The sequence below is a fragment of the Eptesicus fuscus genome, chromosome 7, assembly GCF_027574615.1.
Source record: "Eptesicus fuscus isolate TK198812 chromosome 7, DD_ASM_mEF_20220401, whole genome shotgun sequence".
NCBI classification, from domain to species: Eukaryota; Metazoa; Chordata; class Mammalia; order Chiroptera; family Vespertilionidae; genus Eptesicus; species Eptesicus fuscus.
Window position 1 is genome coordinate 87,285,615 of NC_072479.1, and position 16,302 is coordinate 87,301,916.

The window sequence follows — 16,302 nt, forward strand, 5'->3', positions numbered from 1 at the left end:
AGGTAAGGGCAGAGGTTAGGGAGGGAACCGAGTGGAGGGGAGCTATGGGGGGAAAAAGGAGAAACAATTGTAATAATTTGAACAATAAAGATTTATTAAATTAAAAAAGAAAAAAAGTCTGGTTTACAGTTGTATGTGAAAGAGTTTATTCGTGTATTATTTATTAACTAGAGGCCTGGTGCACAAAATTTGTGCTGGGGTGGGAGTGGGGATGGGGGTGTCCCTTAGCCCAACCTGCACCCTGTCCAATCTGGAACCCCTCGAGGATGTCTGACTGCCCATTTAGGCCCTAAACGGGCATTCGGACATCCCTCTCACAATCCAGGACTGCTGACTCCCAACCGCTCATTTGCCTGCCAGCCTGATCGATGCCTAAGTGCTCCCCTGCCGGCCTGATTGCCCCTAACTGCCCTCCCCTTCCGGCCTGGTCCCCTGCAACTGCTCTCCCCTGCCAGCCTGGTGCCCTCCCCTGCTGGCCATCTTATGGCGGCCTTCTTGTGTGCACATGGGGATAGCCATCTTTGCCCACATGGGGGCAGCCATTTTGTGTGTTGGAGTGATGGTCAATTTGCATATTACATCTTTATTATATAGGATTATTGCACTATTTACCATACAAACAACTATACACCTACTTTGCCCACCCCTATATATGATAAAAAGATAGGACAAACTCACCAGTGACTTCTCATTGTTAAATATAAGTCAATTCAGTCCTCAGCTTAACTGACCTCTCAGCTCCTTTCTCCAAAAGAAACATGTTTCATATGGCTTCCTGAATGCCAGACTCTCCTCAGTTTCTTTGTCTGGTCTCTTCTCATCACCTCACCTTCTTAATGCTGAAGTGTCCCAGGGTATAGTCTTTGGATTTCTGCTCTATTGTGACTACTTACTGATTTAGTAATCTCATTCAGTCTTATGGGTATAAAAACATATATTCCCAAATGTGTACCTCTAGGCCACACATCTCTCCTGTACACCAGATTTGTACATTCTACATCTGAATCTGACATTTGGATATGTAATAAGCACCTAAAATATTGTATGTCTAAAACATAACTTCTAATGGTCTTCCCTAAAACACACCCCCAAAGACTTCCCCATATTTCAGTTACAGACAATTCCATTCTTCCAAATGCTTCGATTTCATCCTCCTCTCTCAAACCTCACATACATCTGTCACCTCATCTTGTAAGCTCTACCTTTTAAGAAAAAAAAGTATAACTACAACCACATCTCTTCATCTCCATTAACACTCTCTGGTCTAAATTATCATTATCTCTTGCCCAAGTTATTGCAATAGACTCCTAACTGGTCATCCACTTTTCTCCTTTCCCTCCATATTCTGTTTCAACACAGCCCTGCTAAAGACCAAGTAAGAACACCTGTTGTCCTGCTCAGAACCCTTGAGGGATCCCATCTCACTCTGAGAAAATGCCCATTACCATGATGGCCTACAACCATCTGCACAGTTTGGCTCCCAATGCCTCCCTGACCTATAACCTAACCCTCTCTCTGGCCTCATTGCTAGTCCTTGTACATATGGACACCTCCCTCCTCAGGGTCTTTGCCCTTACTCTTCCTCCAGATAGTCTCATGGCTCTGATGACCTCCTCCAGGTCTTTGCTCAAATGTCACTGAGTCAAAGAGATCTTGCCAGAACAACTGAATTAAAATCACAACCTTCTTCCATTAAATGCCCCCTCTCCTCCATTTTTCTCCATAGTAATAAAACATAATATATATTCTTCTTATTTAAAAATTGGCTTCTACTCTATAAAACAAACTGAGGGCAGAGACTTTTGTTTCTGGTGCCTATAATGATACCAACTATGCACCTAGGAGATTCTCAGTAAATAATGTTTCATGAATGAATACATGGGTATTAAAGATGAGAAATTAAAAAAACAAGATGAGAAATTCACAGCAGTTTCTAACATTCATTATCTACTTCCTAATAACTTAGTTTTGAGTATATTTCTATATTACAGATACAATTGAGGCATGAAGTAAAGTATTTAAAAGGTAGGTCCAGCAAAAGAGCCCTCATTCCACATAGCTCAGTATTATCTGTAGTCATTTTAACTGCTTACCTGACAAATTCCTCTTCAATTATTGAGTGGTTCCATAGGTGACGAATGTCCAACTGGAGCAGCTGTGTTAAAAGCTGAAGAATTGGTTGCCTCTCCTCTTCCCAGTCAAAGCCATGGGCTGATTTGGCCCTGGCTTTCTTGCCCTAAAAAAAGATCACGTATACATTTAGAAAAAAGTAAGGAAAAAAGTCAAGATCTGCTAGTCTGAGTGCCTAAGCTAACCAGTATTGAGACAAGATAGAAGGCAATACAGAAGAGGTATGTTGTGATACTTTTGAGCATAAACCCTAAGTAAGAACAGGAAGGAGTTTCAGAATCATTGGATTCCCTTCTTTCCTATCAATTCACCATCCTTCCTATTAAATGAGCCAGGAACTCCAAGTTACCTTCCCACCAAGGTCCAGGTCCACGAGATTTGTCTGGGTGGTCATAGTCTCAAAGGATTCCAAGAGGCGTACCAGAGCATAGCAGTTCATTTTGAGGGCATTTAGGTGGGCACTTCTATCTGATACACTCAAAGTTGCATCATCGAGGATAGCTGGAAGTTCCTGAGCGTGGCGGGATACCACTGTGAGGGTCAGAATCGGAGACAGTTTCATTCCCTTTCCTCATAGTACCCCAACTTCTAAACACCCTGCACTCGCAGCCATCAGATTACCAAAGATCTGTGTTTCATTTCTCAGTGGCCACAACACAAGCTAAGTCCTTTGGGACCCTTGACCTTGATACCATGAACATGCCTTGTCCCTCCCTACTCACTCCAGTTACCACAATTTCTTCCTGGCAACTGGGAAGAAATTATCTCCATGAGAGATAGTTCAAAAGCAGGAAGAATTTCTTGTTGGTCTGCCCTTACAGTGAACACACATAACTCTGTATTGCCCACCAAGATTACAGACCTAATAGGTCAAAGGTCCCTGGGCTTAGCCAAACCAACTGAATCACCATAGCCTTGATATCATCATGTGGCTGGTAAAATATAGTAAACAACCAACACCTTCTATCCCATACTTGCCTCCTGCCCCCATACACACCTTTTATCAGGAATTCCAGGGCATCTTCCTTGAGGCCAGGATCTATACTTCGAAAGTGACTATGAAGGAAAAAAAGTGCAAGGGTTGAGACAGGAACCTGCAGAGCCCATTCTAACAGATTAGATCTAACTTGAAGAACCTAGTGGCTAAAAATATATGTGAAATTGCTCAACTGAAAAAGTATGGTGGCAAGTTGGTATAAATGCTCATCAGTAGAGATATCAGCACCCAGAACAATTTAAAAAATATATTTTTATTCATTTCAGAGAGGAAGGGAGATAGAAACATCAATGATGAGAGAGAATCATTGATCGGCTGCCTCCTGCACACCCCACAATGGGGATCGAGCCCTCAACCCAGGCATGTGCCCTTGACCAAGTCGAACCTGAGACCTTTCCATCCACAGGTGGATGCTCTATCCACTGAGCCAAACCAGCTAGGACGCACCCAGAACAATTTATCAATGAACATAATTTAGAATTTCAGGACTAACATGCAAAGTTAGTTCAAACAGCCACCAGTTCTTTTAAAAACACCAGTGAGTACTTTACTTACTGTAGAATGCTGTACACAGTATCAAAGTGCTCCAGCATGGCCAGGGGCCCCTGAGTTCGAAAGGCAGCCTGAAAAGCTATAAAGATGAAAGAATCTGATCAGTAGAGGGGAGAGGCGATTTTGGTAAATTCTATTCATGGCAGAAAATTGAGTTAATTGCTTTTATTGGCAAAATCACAAAATAGTTCATTTCAATGTAACCTATTATAATAATACTAGAGGCCCATTGCACGAAGATTCGTGCAATAGGCCTTCCTTCACCTGGCTGCCAGCACTGGTTTTCCTCAGGCACCCGGGACCCAGACCTTCACTCTGGCCACCGCCCTGCCCTTCGCTCCAGCTGGAGTGCTGCTCCTATAGCTCCCTCCGCCCCCTGCCCTCCTCCTCATAGCAGGGGTTCTGTCCCACCCAGCCGCTCAGCGCCTGGAGCGGCTGCCTCCATCTTTGTCCTGCTAATTTGCATATCCCTTACTGATTGGCTGCTGGGCGTCACGAAGATATGGTCAATTTACATATTCTCTTTTATTAGTGTAGATCTTACATTTTGTCCTGTTTTACAAGTAAAGCCTTACTTGAGTTTCATCATATTTCTGAGCTAGACAAAGCAGACAGTTATTATGTCTATTTTATGGAAAAAGAAATGGTCAAAAAGGAGTTATGTGACCTGTCCAGCTTACAGTAGTTAGTAGTGAACTAATTTTAATTTAGAAATTATAAAAGTGGCAAAACCAGCACAGAGTTCCTGTACTTTCCTCCCAGATAATGGTCACATAGTATAAAAATCTAAGCCAAGAAATTAACATTCTTCTCTCATCATGGATGTTTCTATTCTCTCTCCCTCTTCCTTCCTATCTGAAATCAATAAAAACATATATTAATAATAATAATAAAGGCATCACTTCCTATGTTACGGAGAAAACAGAATCAGGATCTTCTAGAAGAGAACAGAAGAGAACTTCTAGATGCCCCAAGCTCTGTATTTACCTGCACTACCTGCAACTGTGCTCATAGATTGCCTTCTCTTTTGCTACTGCACATAAACTGTCCATGCTCTAATAAAACCATTCCCCCCCACCACCATGTACCAGATCACATACTCTTACCTACTAAAGATATTGTTCTAATAATTGTTTCCTATCCCTTCTGCATCATTAGCTTTTCCCTCTGATCATTCCCATTCAACACAGACACATGTAATGCTACCCATCTTACCAAAAATATCCCCCATTGACTCTACCTCCCCTTCTAGCTACCACCCCATTTCTCTGATACCCCTTAAAGCAAAACAAAGTTATCTAAACTTACCACCATCTCTAATCTCTCTCCTCCCATTTTCTCATAAGCCTGTACCACTACTTCTCTGAAACAGCTTTTATCACGGTTGTCAGCAATTGCCAAATTGCTAAATCCAGTAATCTCAATTTGCAGTTGATCTCTTCTTTCCTTTTTGAAATATTCTCTTAATGTAGCTCCCATTTAGCGCCTTCATTCACTTTCTGCTTCAATAATTGGTCCTTAGTTTCTTCTATAGGTCCTTTCTCATTTCTCTAGCCCTTAAATATGTTTTTATTGATTTCAGAGAGGAAAGGAGAGGGGGATAAAAACATCAATGATGATACAGAATCATTCATTGATCGGCTGCCTCCTGCACGCTCCCTATTGGGGATCAAGCCTGCAACCCATGTATGTGCCCTCACAGGGAATTGAACTGTGATCCTCTGGTTCATAGGTCAATGCTCAATTACTGAGCCATGATGGCCGGGTTCTGCAGCCTTTAAATGTTGAACTTGTCTTTGGTCTTATGACTTCAAATTGTTTTTCTTCTCCATCTACTTTCACTCCAATCTCATGACTTTAAATGCTCTCTATATGCTGAAAATCAAATCTCAAATATCTTTAGTTTGGACCTCTCCCCTGAATTCCAGTCTAAATCTGCTCTCTCATGTCCTGGTCTCAATAAACGACCACTCCATTCTTCTAGTTGCTCAAGTCAAAAGCCTTTCAATCCCTTGATTCTTTTTTTCTAGCCCCAAAAATCCAATCTGATTCAACAATAATCCTATTGACCCTACTTTCAAAATATACACATGCCCTGATCAGGTAGCTCAGTTGGTTAGTGTCATCCTCTTATGCGAAAGTTTTGGGTTCGATCCTGTCAGGGCACATGTAAGAACCAACCAATGAATGCATAAATGAACGGAACAACAAATCAGTGTTTCTCTCCCTTCCTCTCTATTTCTAAAATCAATTAAAAAAACACACACAAAAAATATTCAGAATCTAACCCTTTATGATCCCCTCCACTGCTATCACCCCAGGCAAGCTACCTGATATTACTGTAATAGCCGACTACTTTCCCTGCTTCTTCCCTTGCCCTTTAGAGTCTCTGTTCAACAGAGTAGTCCTTTAAATTTTTGTTTTGTTAATTCTCAACCAAGGATATTTTTCCATTGATTTTTATAGAGAACGGAAGGGAGGAGAGACAGAGAGAAACATCGATGTGAGATAAACATAATTGGTTGCCTCCCACAAGCTCACTAACCAGAGCAGTTGCAACTGAACTAAGTGCCCTTGACTGGAAATGGAATCCCTGACTCTTCAGTCCTCAGGCTGACATGCTATCCATTGGCTTTCTGTCTGCTTGGAATGCCCTGCCTTGAGATCTGCATAGATCACTCCCTCTCTGCTCAAATGGCACCTATCAGCAAGCTTTCTCCGATCATCCAACACAAAATGCCAGTCCCTGCCAATGCACAACTTATCTTTATCTTGCTTTATTTTTCTCGTTGGCACTTACAACCACCCGACATACTCCATATTTACTTATTACTTGTTGAGAGCCTTGAGAAAACTGTCATCTTGTCTACTATTGTGTTGCCTTGAACAGTGCCTGGCACATAGCATGTCCTTAGTATATACCTGTTGAACAAATCAAATGATCTGATTTTGGATTTTATAGAACTTACTAGAGGCCCAGTGTATGAAAATTCATGCACTGGAGGGGGGTCCCTCAGCCTGGCCTGTCCCCTTCTCACAGTCCGGAAGCTCTCATGGGCGACCCAGTGATCAGGGGAAGGCAATGCCCCTATCACACCTTTGCTGCTGCCACTGCCAGCAGCACAAGCCTTGGGTGGCCCTGGGAGGCTGGGCAGCCGCCATCCGAGGCTTGCCTGTGCCTTGGGCCGGCCCTGGGCAGCTGGGGGGCTGAGGGGACTGGGGGACTCTGGAGGCAGGCACACGGAGTGGCTGGACCCGCCTGGGGGTAGGCCTGGCTGTGCTGCACGCCTGCTGCCCTGGTAGGGCTGAGGGGACTGGGCTCCGCCATCTCTGAGGGTGGGGCAGTCAATTAGCATATTCCCTCTTATTAGATAGGATATTCAGGATTCTAAACACCATAAGCAATGCAAGTGTTATTTAAAGACTCTTAAAGAGAGTGACCATCCACTTAAAAAAATAATGCATTATAATAACTGAAGAACAGTTTGCTATAGTGTGCAACCTGTGCAATTGGTGATACATATATCCACGCAATGACACTGTTGATTGGCCACCAGTCAGTCAACCTCCACACTCGGACTTACCCCTTGTTTACCAAATGGTGATATGTTCAAGTTTAGGGAGACTCCTAGGTAATAATCTTGATTAGTTTAGCCAATTTTAGTAATTCCATTTCTCTTACTAGTAACTAGTTATGGAAATAGCACATGATCCAATTATGGCTAAATCTGTTGGGAAGTTTCTGGTAAAAATTTTTAAAGAGAAAGAAAAAGCACAAGATGGAAAATTCCCTTTTCTATTTCTGGTCAGAAGAAGGAGCTGCCATCTGGCAACTATGATGGGATGGCTAAGAGGAGATAAGCTGGAGTTTATCAGATTAGCAAGACGCTGCATTAACTGACCCTCCTGTTAAAGAAGATAGTAAGTGAAGTAGGTTATTATTTTTATCTTTTCACACGGAAAAAACTGATGCACGGAGAGACCAAGTAACTTGTCCAAGGTCAGAGTGGTAGAGCCAGGATTCAAATTCAGGCAACTTGGCTCCAGAGTCTTAATCTCCACTTTGTGAACCTCTCCAAAGCAATCTAACTGATGCACAACCACTTCCAGTAAGTACCGTGTCACGATGGGTCTTGCTTGATAATACACAAATTGTTCTCGGTCATCTACAGGTTTCCATGGGTAATTGCATTGCACATATATTGTACAGTGTTGCAGCTGTACATACATATTATGTCCCTCCCCCCCCCCCCATTATGGCACACTCTTGGAAACAGGAGTTCTAGACTCTAAAAAAGTTTTACTTGAAACAGGTCAGGTAAAGTCCCAGACACTCTGAGAAAGCTATCTTCTCCTGTAACCCTTAAATTCACTAGGACTTTATTTCGGCATATGGAAAGAGGAAAAGACCTGAAATAATTCCCTCCCCCCCATTACACTAAGAATGTTTATTGAATAACTGAGATAAGGGGTGGTCAATGAGTGCATTCTTCCTGTAATGCATCCCAAGCAATGCTAAGGAGAAAATATTAGGGAATACGAAAGAGTTCCCTTGCCCTTATGGAGCTTAGTGGTGTATTGGAACAGACAGACAATTTGATTCCACGTGGGACGGTTGTTTTGAAGTGCTAGGCACAGTGCCAGCCATGGAGTCTTACCTTTAAGCTGTGATGGAAGATTTCTGATGGACAGTACCTCTTGCACAACATACTGATTCACCCCTCCACTTTTCAGCAATTCCTCTGGGGTTAAGGGCAGATGGAACTCACACAGCTGGGGAGACATCCTTCTTCCCCTGGCTCACAGGGCTGGAAACCAAACAGAAAATATCTAAGGCCCGTCTTTTCTTCTAGTTCTCCTCTCCCTCCCAATATATAATGATTTTTAGTCTTACATCATGCAGATAACATTATCTTAGAGGATATGAGATCAAGCTAGGAATAAAATCTCATTTCACTCATGACTCTGCCACTTGGTCATGTCATGAACCTCATCTGTAAAACGGGGTTCCTAGTTTCTGATTACTTTTCATAGGGGCTCTGAGGACCTAATGAGTCAATCGGTATTAAAGTGTGTAAAGAACTGTAAATCAGCATATCAATGCCTTGTGTTTGCATTATTATTTGTTTTTTATGGACAAAGCTTATTAAGTAGAATGTCTCCCCTGAGATCAGAACAATGGTTTCCTGGCTCCAGAATGGGAGAGCATTAATATTTATTACATGTTTACTGTATGCCAGGTCCTATTAGGCTATTTGAATGGATACCTGATTTAATTCTTCAGATCCCGCTCTCATGGAATACATAACACAGCCCAATTTACAGATGATGAAAATGAGGCTAAGAAAGCTTAAGGCAAGAGACGCAAAATTCTGCCGCAGACCTATCAGACTGTTTCTACCACATCGTACCCCAGGGATATGCCCACTAGACCTCCCTGCCTCTCATATGCCGCCTAACACCGCGTTCTAACACCCGTACGCCCCGTAGCCTATTTTCCCAGTCTTTCCATTATCCGCCCTCCATTATCACCACATCTTACCCGAGAACCTCACCGGTCGTTCCTGGGACTCGGGCAGTGGAGCTGAAATGGAGAAAACCGGGCGTGCATAATACGCACCAATCAGCGAGGCAGCACTCAAGCGGGCAGAGAAGCCGGCCAATCCCCAGCAGGCGGAGGCAAAAACCTGCCTCTGAGCCAGGCGACGCGCGGGCAAAGCCAGAAATATGGAGTTCAAATCCCAACGGCCGCCAGGGGACCAATCGCGACGCTCGCTGCAGAGACCGACCAATCACAGCGCAGGATCCGGAAAGCAGGGCCGCGCCGCCTAGAGAGGGGCGGGGCCTAGTTGCAGAATCTGGACTCCAGCCCCCTAGTCTTGCGGCTGCTGCCTTCCATACTTGGTCCTTTGCCCTCAGTCGGTGGGGAGGAGGCCCCGGCAGTGTGTGCCAGAGATGCCGCATGCCTAGTTGGGCAGTGGTAGAGCCCCTGGAGTGGTGACCCACTCAGTCAGATCCAGGACTGGAGGCAAGTCCAGGCCGGGATTTAGAAGGTTTAGGATCTAGTCCGGGTTCCGCCATTTCCTCTGCTACGTGACGTCCAGCAAGTCACTTCACTCAGGAGCCCGATTTCTTCCCCTGTACAATAGGGATAGTAAAAAAAAAAAAAAAAAAGAAAAAGCGACAGCGCAAAACTGCTGTGAGGCATAGAAAATGGAAGCTCTGGGTTCCAGGGTCTGGACCATCTCCCTCGCAGTTGAGGGACGGCCATGGAAACAAAAGAATGCATTTTCTTGAAATCCAGTTTTGGGACACACGGCGAAGAGAATCCCTCACCTCTTCCTCCGCTCCAAGACTTCCGGCTCGCAGAACGGAAGCGCCTAGGCGGGGCAGGGTCTGAGTGACACCCCGGGCCTCTAAACGCCCGAACCCGGAAGGCGGGGCTTGTGGCTGGGGAAGGAGGAGCTTAGGAGCTCCCTGCGCCCAGAGCTACCTGGGTAAGGCCCAAGATGGCTGCTTTCACCTAAAACCTCTGTGAGGGCAGCACGAGCGGTTCCTGTCATCTCCTTGAAGGTCACGCCTGGCTAGCACTCTGCTATAGCTGTATGCTGTTGTAGGGGAGAGACGGGCACAATGGCAGGGTGCCTCGCTGCGGGTGCGGGAAGGCGCCTGTGGAGCTGGGTGCCCCAGGCCTGCAGAAGTTTCTCTCTGGGTAAGTGGCGGATGTAGAGAGACGCTCGGAGAACTGCTTTTCAGTAAGCGGCCAGGATTCAGTCTCTTTCTTCTCCATCCCTAGGTGTTCCTGACTTGTATTTTGTAAGGAACACCGTCCCGCCCCCCAAAGTGGTTGATCGTTGGAACGAGAAGAGGGCCATGTTTGGGGTGTATGATAACATCGGGATCCTGGGTAAGATTCGACTCCCTTGTACAGAATTTAAGAATGGCAATTATGTTGTAACAACGGCCTTTCCCCCACACCTGTGTAGGAATGGTACCGTGCTCAGTAGCAAAGAGCAAACACTTATGTGGTTATTTACGTTATATTGGGCATTGTTCTGAGTGTCCTACATGTATTAACTCATTTAATCCGCATAAGAACGTTTTCACTTTACAGGTGAGGAAACTGAGGCATAAAGAGGCTAAGTAATTTTTTCAAAACTAGCAAATGGCAGTGCCAGTATTTGAACCCCAAACAGTCTGGCTCCAAAGTCTGTGCTCTTGATACTGTAGTATAATGTGTCTTGTCTGTAGGAGCTGCTCTGAACGGTGCAACTTGTGTGCTGAAGGCTTAGCAGCTGGTCGAGGCTGTGTTGTCTTGGAACTAACATGCTCTCTCACATTACACAGGAAATTTTGAAAAGCACCCCAAAGAACTAATCAAGGGCCCCAAATGGCTTCGAGGCTGGAAGGGGAATGAATTGCAGCGTTGTATCCGAAAGAAGAGAATGGTTGGACATTGGATGTTTAGTGATGACCTACACAACCTTAACAAACGCATCAGATATCTCTACAAACATTTTAACCGCCGTGGAAAGTACCGGTAGAAGAGGAAGCTGGGGACTGTGGAAGAGGCATATCTAACATCCAGGTGAAGGGAAATAGTACTTTTTTCCCTATGAGGAAAGGAATTTGTATGCTCTCTATAATAAAATAAGGCTTCTTTAGAATCTGTTATCCACACACTTTATTTTCCTCTAGATGCTACTTTTACTCACATAGACTATGAAGTCTGACTCATTCCTAAGTCTTAGTGTCTTAGATTTGGACTTTACCACTTGCCTTTTGCAGTTTAGCCATGTCTATTGCCTTTAAAAAAGAAAAATTATTGTTGACACTTTTTGACATTTAGGTTTCATGTATTCAAAGTGGTAATTTTTAATTGCCCCTTAATGTTAAATGTTAAATATATTTTAAAAAATCCACAGTGGACCTGGCTGGTGTGGCTCAGTGGTTGAGCATCAACCTATAAACCAGGAGCCCAGGTTTCAGGCTTGGTCCACAGTTGGGGGTGGGAAGAAGGCAGTTGATCAATGATTCTCATCATTGATTTTTCTCTCTCCCTCTCCCTTCCTCTCTGAAATAAATAAAAATATATTAAAAAAAAATCCACACCAGAGTGAAATGCAATGGAAAAGTGGAATTATATTTCTGTACTATTCTTATAAAAACTATTGGTTACCTTTTCTGAGCAGAGAATTGTAGGGGAAACAAAAATGTGTAATATATCCTTGACCCACTCTCTTCATATGCTTTTCTAGTTAGAGATAGTTTATCCTATCCTATATAATAAAAGGGTAATATACAAATCGGCTGAATGGCGGAATGACATGTACTGACCACCAGGGGGCAGATGCTCAATGCAGGAGCTAAGGATGTCCTACTGTGGCTTAGGGGAGCGGGCCTAAGCCTTGGTAGGACATCTTCGAGGGCTCCTGGACTGAGAGAGTGTGCAGGCGGGGCTGAGGAACCCCACCCGAGTGCACCGATTTCGTGCACCAGCCTCTAGTGTATATTCAGAACACCTTGCACTAAGCAGTCTCAAATATTCGATTGTTTCCAAGTCCCACCAAATCATGTAAGGTATTCCAGAGCCACTCATATTTCATACCCACCTCTCCATTCTTATATCCAGCTCTTCTTCAGCCATCACTTTGAAAACTCCCATATTATGAACCCCGACACAATATATACATTTCCATAAGACCCAGGATTATAATTTATATTCACACATACCCATATCCATTTCTCTGAAACCCTAAACTTTTCAGGTGGGGAGCGGGCCTAAGCTGGCAGTCGGACATCCTTAGTGCTGCTGCGGAAGCCAGAGAGGCTCCTGCCACCACTGCTGCACTCACCAGCTGTGAGCCTGGCTTCTGGCTGAGTGGTACCGCACCTGTGGAAGTGCACTGACCACCTGGGGGCAGCTCCTGCATTGAGCATCTGCCCCCTGGTGGTCAGTGCACATCATAGCGACTGGTTCTGCTGTTCGGTCGATTTGCATATTAGCCTTTTATTACATAGGATATTTTAGTAGAACATGTGATTATTAGTGAAGAGGAAATTGATAGTTCAGTTCAGTGAGCATTTATTTTTTTTAATTTTAATTTTTTAAAAATTTTATTGATTAAGGTATCACATATTTGTCCTCATCCCCCCATTCCCATCTCAGTGAGCATTTATAAGATGTTTCCTGCTGTGAAAATACAAAAGGTCTTGTTTTCAGGGACAGAACAATCTTGTTTTAGGTGTGTAACTGAAATAGTATGTAACATTTTCATTCAATAAACACTGAACCATATGTGCAAGGTTATTTGTAGGGACATAAATCACTGTCAGGATTGATTCCTAACTCTCAGTAGCTTTCATTCTACTTAAGAGATATATATGTAAACAATATGAATTTAATTGTGGTAATTGCATAGGAAAATTAGAGACTTCTAAGAGTTTGTTTTTTTTTTTTTCTTGGCTGGGGTAGGAGGGAGGGTAGTCAGAAAAGGTATTTGTTGAAAAGATGACATTTGGGGGAGATAAGAGATCAACTGAAGGACTTGTATGCATGCATATAAGCATAACCAATGGACGCAAAACACTGGGGGGTGAGGGCATGTATGGGAGTGGGATGGGGGGGGGCCAATGGTAAGATATGTACACATATAATACCTTAGTAAAAAAAAGAAAAAAAAAGAAAGACAAAGCAGAAAGTAATGATACAGAAAGCAAAAAAAAAAAAAAGAAAGAAAGAAAGAAAAAAAAGAAAAGATGACATTTGAGCTAAGTCTTGGAAAATTTCATCTTAAGGACATGGGAAATCAATGTTAAATATGAACAGTAACATCTATGGGCAGGAGCTTTGATGAGTAAGAAATAATTCAGGTGGGTAAGGGAATGGGGGCTAGCCTTGGCATGGGAACATAGACATGTGAGCATAGGTGGGAACTACTGACACAGGTCCATAGGATTAAGTTAATCATCATTAACATATCAGTAATATTTTTCTAATAACAGGAAGTAAGTTTTAGATAGGAAAAATAGTGCCAAATGACCAGGAGTCTAGCCAGGATGATGACCTTAGTTTTTTTTTTAACCCTGTAGACCAGAGCTGTTCTATCCTGGTTACATGTTAGAAACTTCTCAGTGGCTTTAACAAAAAACAAACAACAACAAAAAAGAAGACTCAGACCCATCCTAACCAATGAAATCAATCTGAGACTGGGTTCCAAGCATTCATATTTTTAAAAGCTCCCAAGAGGTTCTAAATTAGGGTTGAGTACCACTGCTTTGGAAAATGGAAGAAGGCAAGGGAATGCTTTTTAGGGTTCCTTTACTTTGATTTGGTTGAATCTTTGAACTCATAATATTTTTGCTTTTTGATTTTGCTTGGTTTATTGTGTCTATGTCCGTCTTCCCCATTAGTTAAGTCTCATTCCCTCTGAAGGTAGGGACTGTCTTGTACATATTTGATTGCTGCAGTAGTTGAATATCTGGCATATTAGATATCTTTGTATATGGGCTTTTTAAAAAAATATTGATTTTAGAGGAAGAGAAACATCGATTGGTTGCCTCCCATAGACATCCCAACCAGGGATCAAACCTGCAACCTAACTATGTGCTCTGACTAGGAATTAAACTGTGACCTACTGTTTCATAGGTCGATACTCAACCATTGAGCCACACTGGCTGGGCTCCTTTTTATGATTAAAATAAAACCTGTTAAACTAGTAACAGGGGAAATTTCATTAATTTGATAAAGACTTTATGCTGGAGATCAACAACATAGATTTATGGACATGTATTCTCTTTAAAAATCAGCAACAAGACAAGGATGCCCACTATTACTGCTGCATTATAACTTAGTACTAAAGGTCCTAGTCAGTGTTACAAAAATTTAGCGGTTGCTAAGGGTTAGGGATGGGGTGGGGGTGGCTATAAAGAGAGAGCTCCAGGGAGTTTTGTGCTAGTGTAATAGTTCTGTACTCTGATTGTGGTGGTGGTAAAAGGAGTCTACACATATTGCATAAAACTATATATACATGCAGGCGCACACACACATATACACAGGAATGCATATAAAAATGGCAAAATCTGGCCGAAACCGGTTTGGCTCAGTGGATAGAGCGTCGGCCTGCGGACTGAAAGGTCCCAGGTTCAATTCCGGTCAAGGGCATGTACCTTGGTTGCGGGCACATCCCCAGTGGGGGGTGTGCAAGAGGCAGCTGATCGATGTTTCTCTATCATCGATGTTTCTAACTCTCTATCCCTCTCTGTAATAAAATCAATAAAATATATATTTTTAAAAAAATGGCAAAATCTGAATAAGCTCTGTGGATTGTACCAATGTCAATTTCCTGGATGCAATATTATAGGTGAAGGGCTATAGGGGAACCTCCCTATATTATTTTCTTAAGTTTAAAACTTTTTCAATTAAAAAAAAAAATTCAGTGACTTAGTTTTTTTTCAGGGGAAAGTTGGTGGGGATACTTAGGTGTTCATGCTGCCAAAAATAATTCCTCCCCTTAATTTTGTCTTTGAGGGTTTATGATTTGTTTTCAGTTCCTACAAGTTGTCATTTTGGTGTGGTTATAGGAGGTAGATGGGATAAATACATGATCAATACATTGTTTCTAAGAGCAATTGTTTAATAGTTTTAAGCAGGGTTGTGACATTTGCATAGATCAGTGGTTGGCAAACTGCGGCTCGTGAGCCACATGCGGCTCTTTGGCCCCTTGAGTGTGGCTCTTCCACAAAATACCACGGCCTGGGCGAGTCTATTTTGAAGAAGTGGCATTAGAAGAAGTTTAAGTTAAAAAATTTGGCTCTCAAAAGAAATTTCAATCGTTGTACTGTTGATATTTGGCTCTGTTGACTAATGAGTGTGCCGACCCCTGGGTTAGAGCATTCTGGTGGTTCCTTTAAGGATGGATATGAGGGAGGGCAAGACCAGAAACAGAAAGATATTGTATTTCATTGATTCTAAAGTACACTTTTTTTTCCTTCATTTTAACATCTAAATTAGGATGTTTCAGTATAAATGTTAGCCAAATGAGTGTCTGAGGCTTGGAAGAAAATTCAGAGACAGAAGAGGAACACTTTAAAGAAATGCTGTCTCACCAAAGTTCTTGATGACTGACTACATTGTGTGTAAAATTATGAACATCTAAGACTGAGTCAAAAAAATGAATCATAAGAGCCTCTGAATATGACGTTTTAGGAATACTGTTATCATGTTATTCTTTTGTATTTTCGTTTTTTACTAGTCCATATGCACCCGAGTAAAATATGATAAAAATCTCTATATAAATCTATACTTTCAATAAATATAAAATCAGTTCTGACTGATAAGAAAGCATCGTGTCTGTTTATTTGCTACCTAGCGGAAGCTAAAATAATGTTGAGTTTTACAACGGATAAGTACAGTGAGACAAGGGGAGAGAATTCTTGAAATACTAACAAGAAGAAATCGACTCAACTTGTTGAATTATTAGGGGAGGGGTAAAGATGACCGGGGAGGACTTCCAGGATGGTTTTCGTTTGGGGCCGCCTAGTGGGTAAGGTACCTGGAAGGCATAGGAGGAGCAGGTTTGGCGGGAAGTCCAATGGAGGATACACTGCGAGAGGAGCTTGTC

At 42.7% G+C, this 16,302-nt stretch overlaps 2 protein-coding genes and 1 non-coding gene across 4 annotated transcripts in view; 1 reads left to right on the top strand and 2 right to left on the bottom strand.

Annotated features, from left to right (window-relative positions):
* The window catches only part of NCAPD2 (non-SMC condensin I complex subunit D2), a 30,241-nt gene extending 21,005 nt beyond the window's left edge, over positions 1 to 9,236 (bottom strand). The window contains exons 1-6 of the mRNA XM_028150340.2: positions 9,222 to 9,236; positions 8,338 to 8,487; positions 3,683 to 3,758; positions 3,128 to 3,186; positions 2,480 to 2,661; positions 2,094 to 2,236 (exon numbers count right to left, since the gene is read on the bottom strand). Of these exons, the coding sequence (XP_028006141.2) occupies positions 2,094 to 2,236; positions 2,480 to 2,661; positions 3,128 to 3,186; positions 3,683 to 3,758; positions 8,338 to 8,464 (587 nt within the window). The 5' untranslated portion in view covers positions 8,465 to 8,487; positions 9,222 to 9,236. The remainder of the gene's footprint in view (positions 1 to 2,093; positions 2,237 to 2,479; positions 2,662 to 3,127; positions 3,187 to 3,682; positions 3,759 to 8,337; positions 8,488 to 9,221) is intronic.
* Positions 2,738 to 3,063, bottom strand: LOC114232732 (small nucleolar RNA U85). The gene has a single exon (XR_003618820.2). It is a non-coding gene; the product is annotated as a small nucleolar RNA U85 (small nucleolar RNA).
* Positions 9,237 to 9,584: 348 nt separating the features above from the next.
* MRPL51 (mitochondrial ribosomal protein L51) lies at positions 9,585 to 15,948 on the top strand. Of its 2 annotated transcripts, XM_054719359.1 has the most exons (4): positions 9,585 to 10,391; positions 10,476 to 10,586; positions 11,027 to 11,267; positions 15,693 to 15,948. In XM_054719359.1, the coding sequence occupies exons 1-3, from the start codon at positions 10,313 to 10,315 to the stop codon at positions 11,221 to 11,223; spliced, it is 387 nt and encodes a 128-aa protein (XP_054575334.1). In that variant the 5' UTR covers positions 9,585 to 10,312; the 3' UTR covers positions 11,224 to 11,267; positions 15,693 to 15,948. The 2 variants fall into 2 exon arrangements, with proteins under 2 accessions (XP_054575334.1, XP_008143046.1); XM_008144824.3 differs by lacking the exon at positions 15,693 to 15,948 and having other exon boundaries at positions 11,027 to 11,944.
* The last annotated feature ends 354 nt before the right edge of the window (positions 15,949 to 16,302 follow it).

Excerpts from the sequence above, each read along its gene's own strand:
- MRPL51 (XM_054719359.1), top strand. The coding sequence starts at position 10,313 with ATGGCAGGGTGCCTCGCTGCGGGTGCGGGAAGGCGCCTGTGGAGCTGG. Across the intron at positions 10,392-10,475 it reads CTGCAGAAGTTTCTCTCTGG|GTGTTCCTGACTTGTATTTT; the intron begins GTAAGTGGCGGA and ends CTCCATCCCTAG. Across the intron at positions 10,587-11,026 it reads TGATAACATCGGGATCCTGG|GAAATTTTGAAAAGCACCCC; the intron begins GTAAGATTCGAC and ends CACATTACACAG.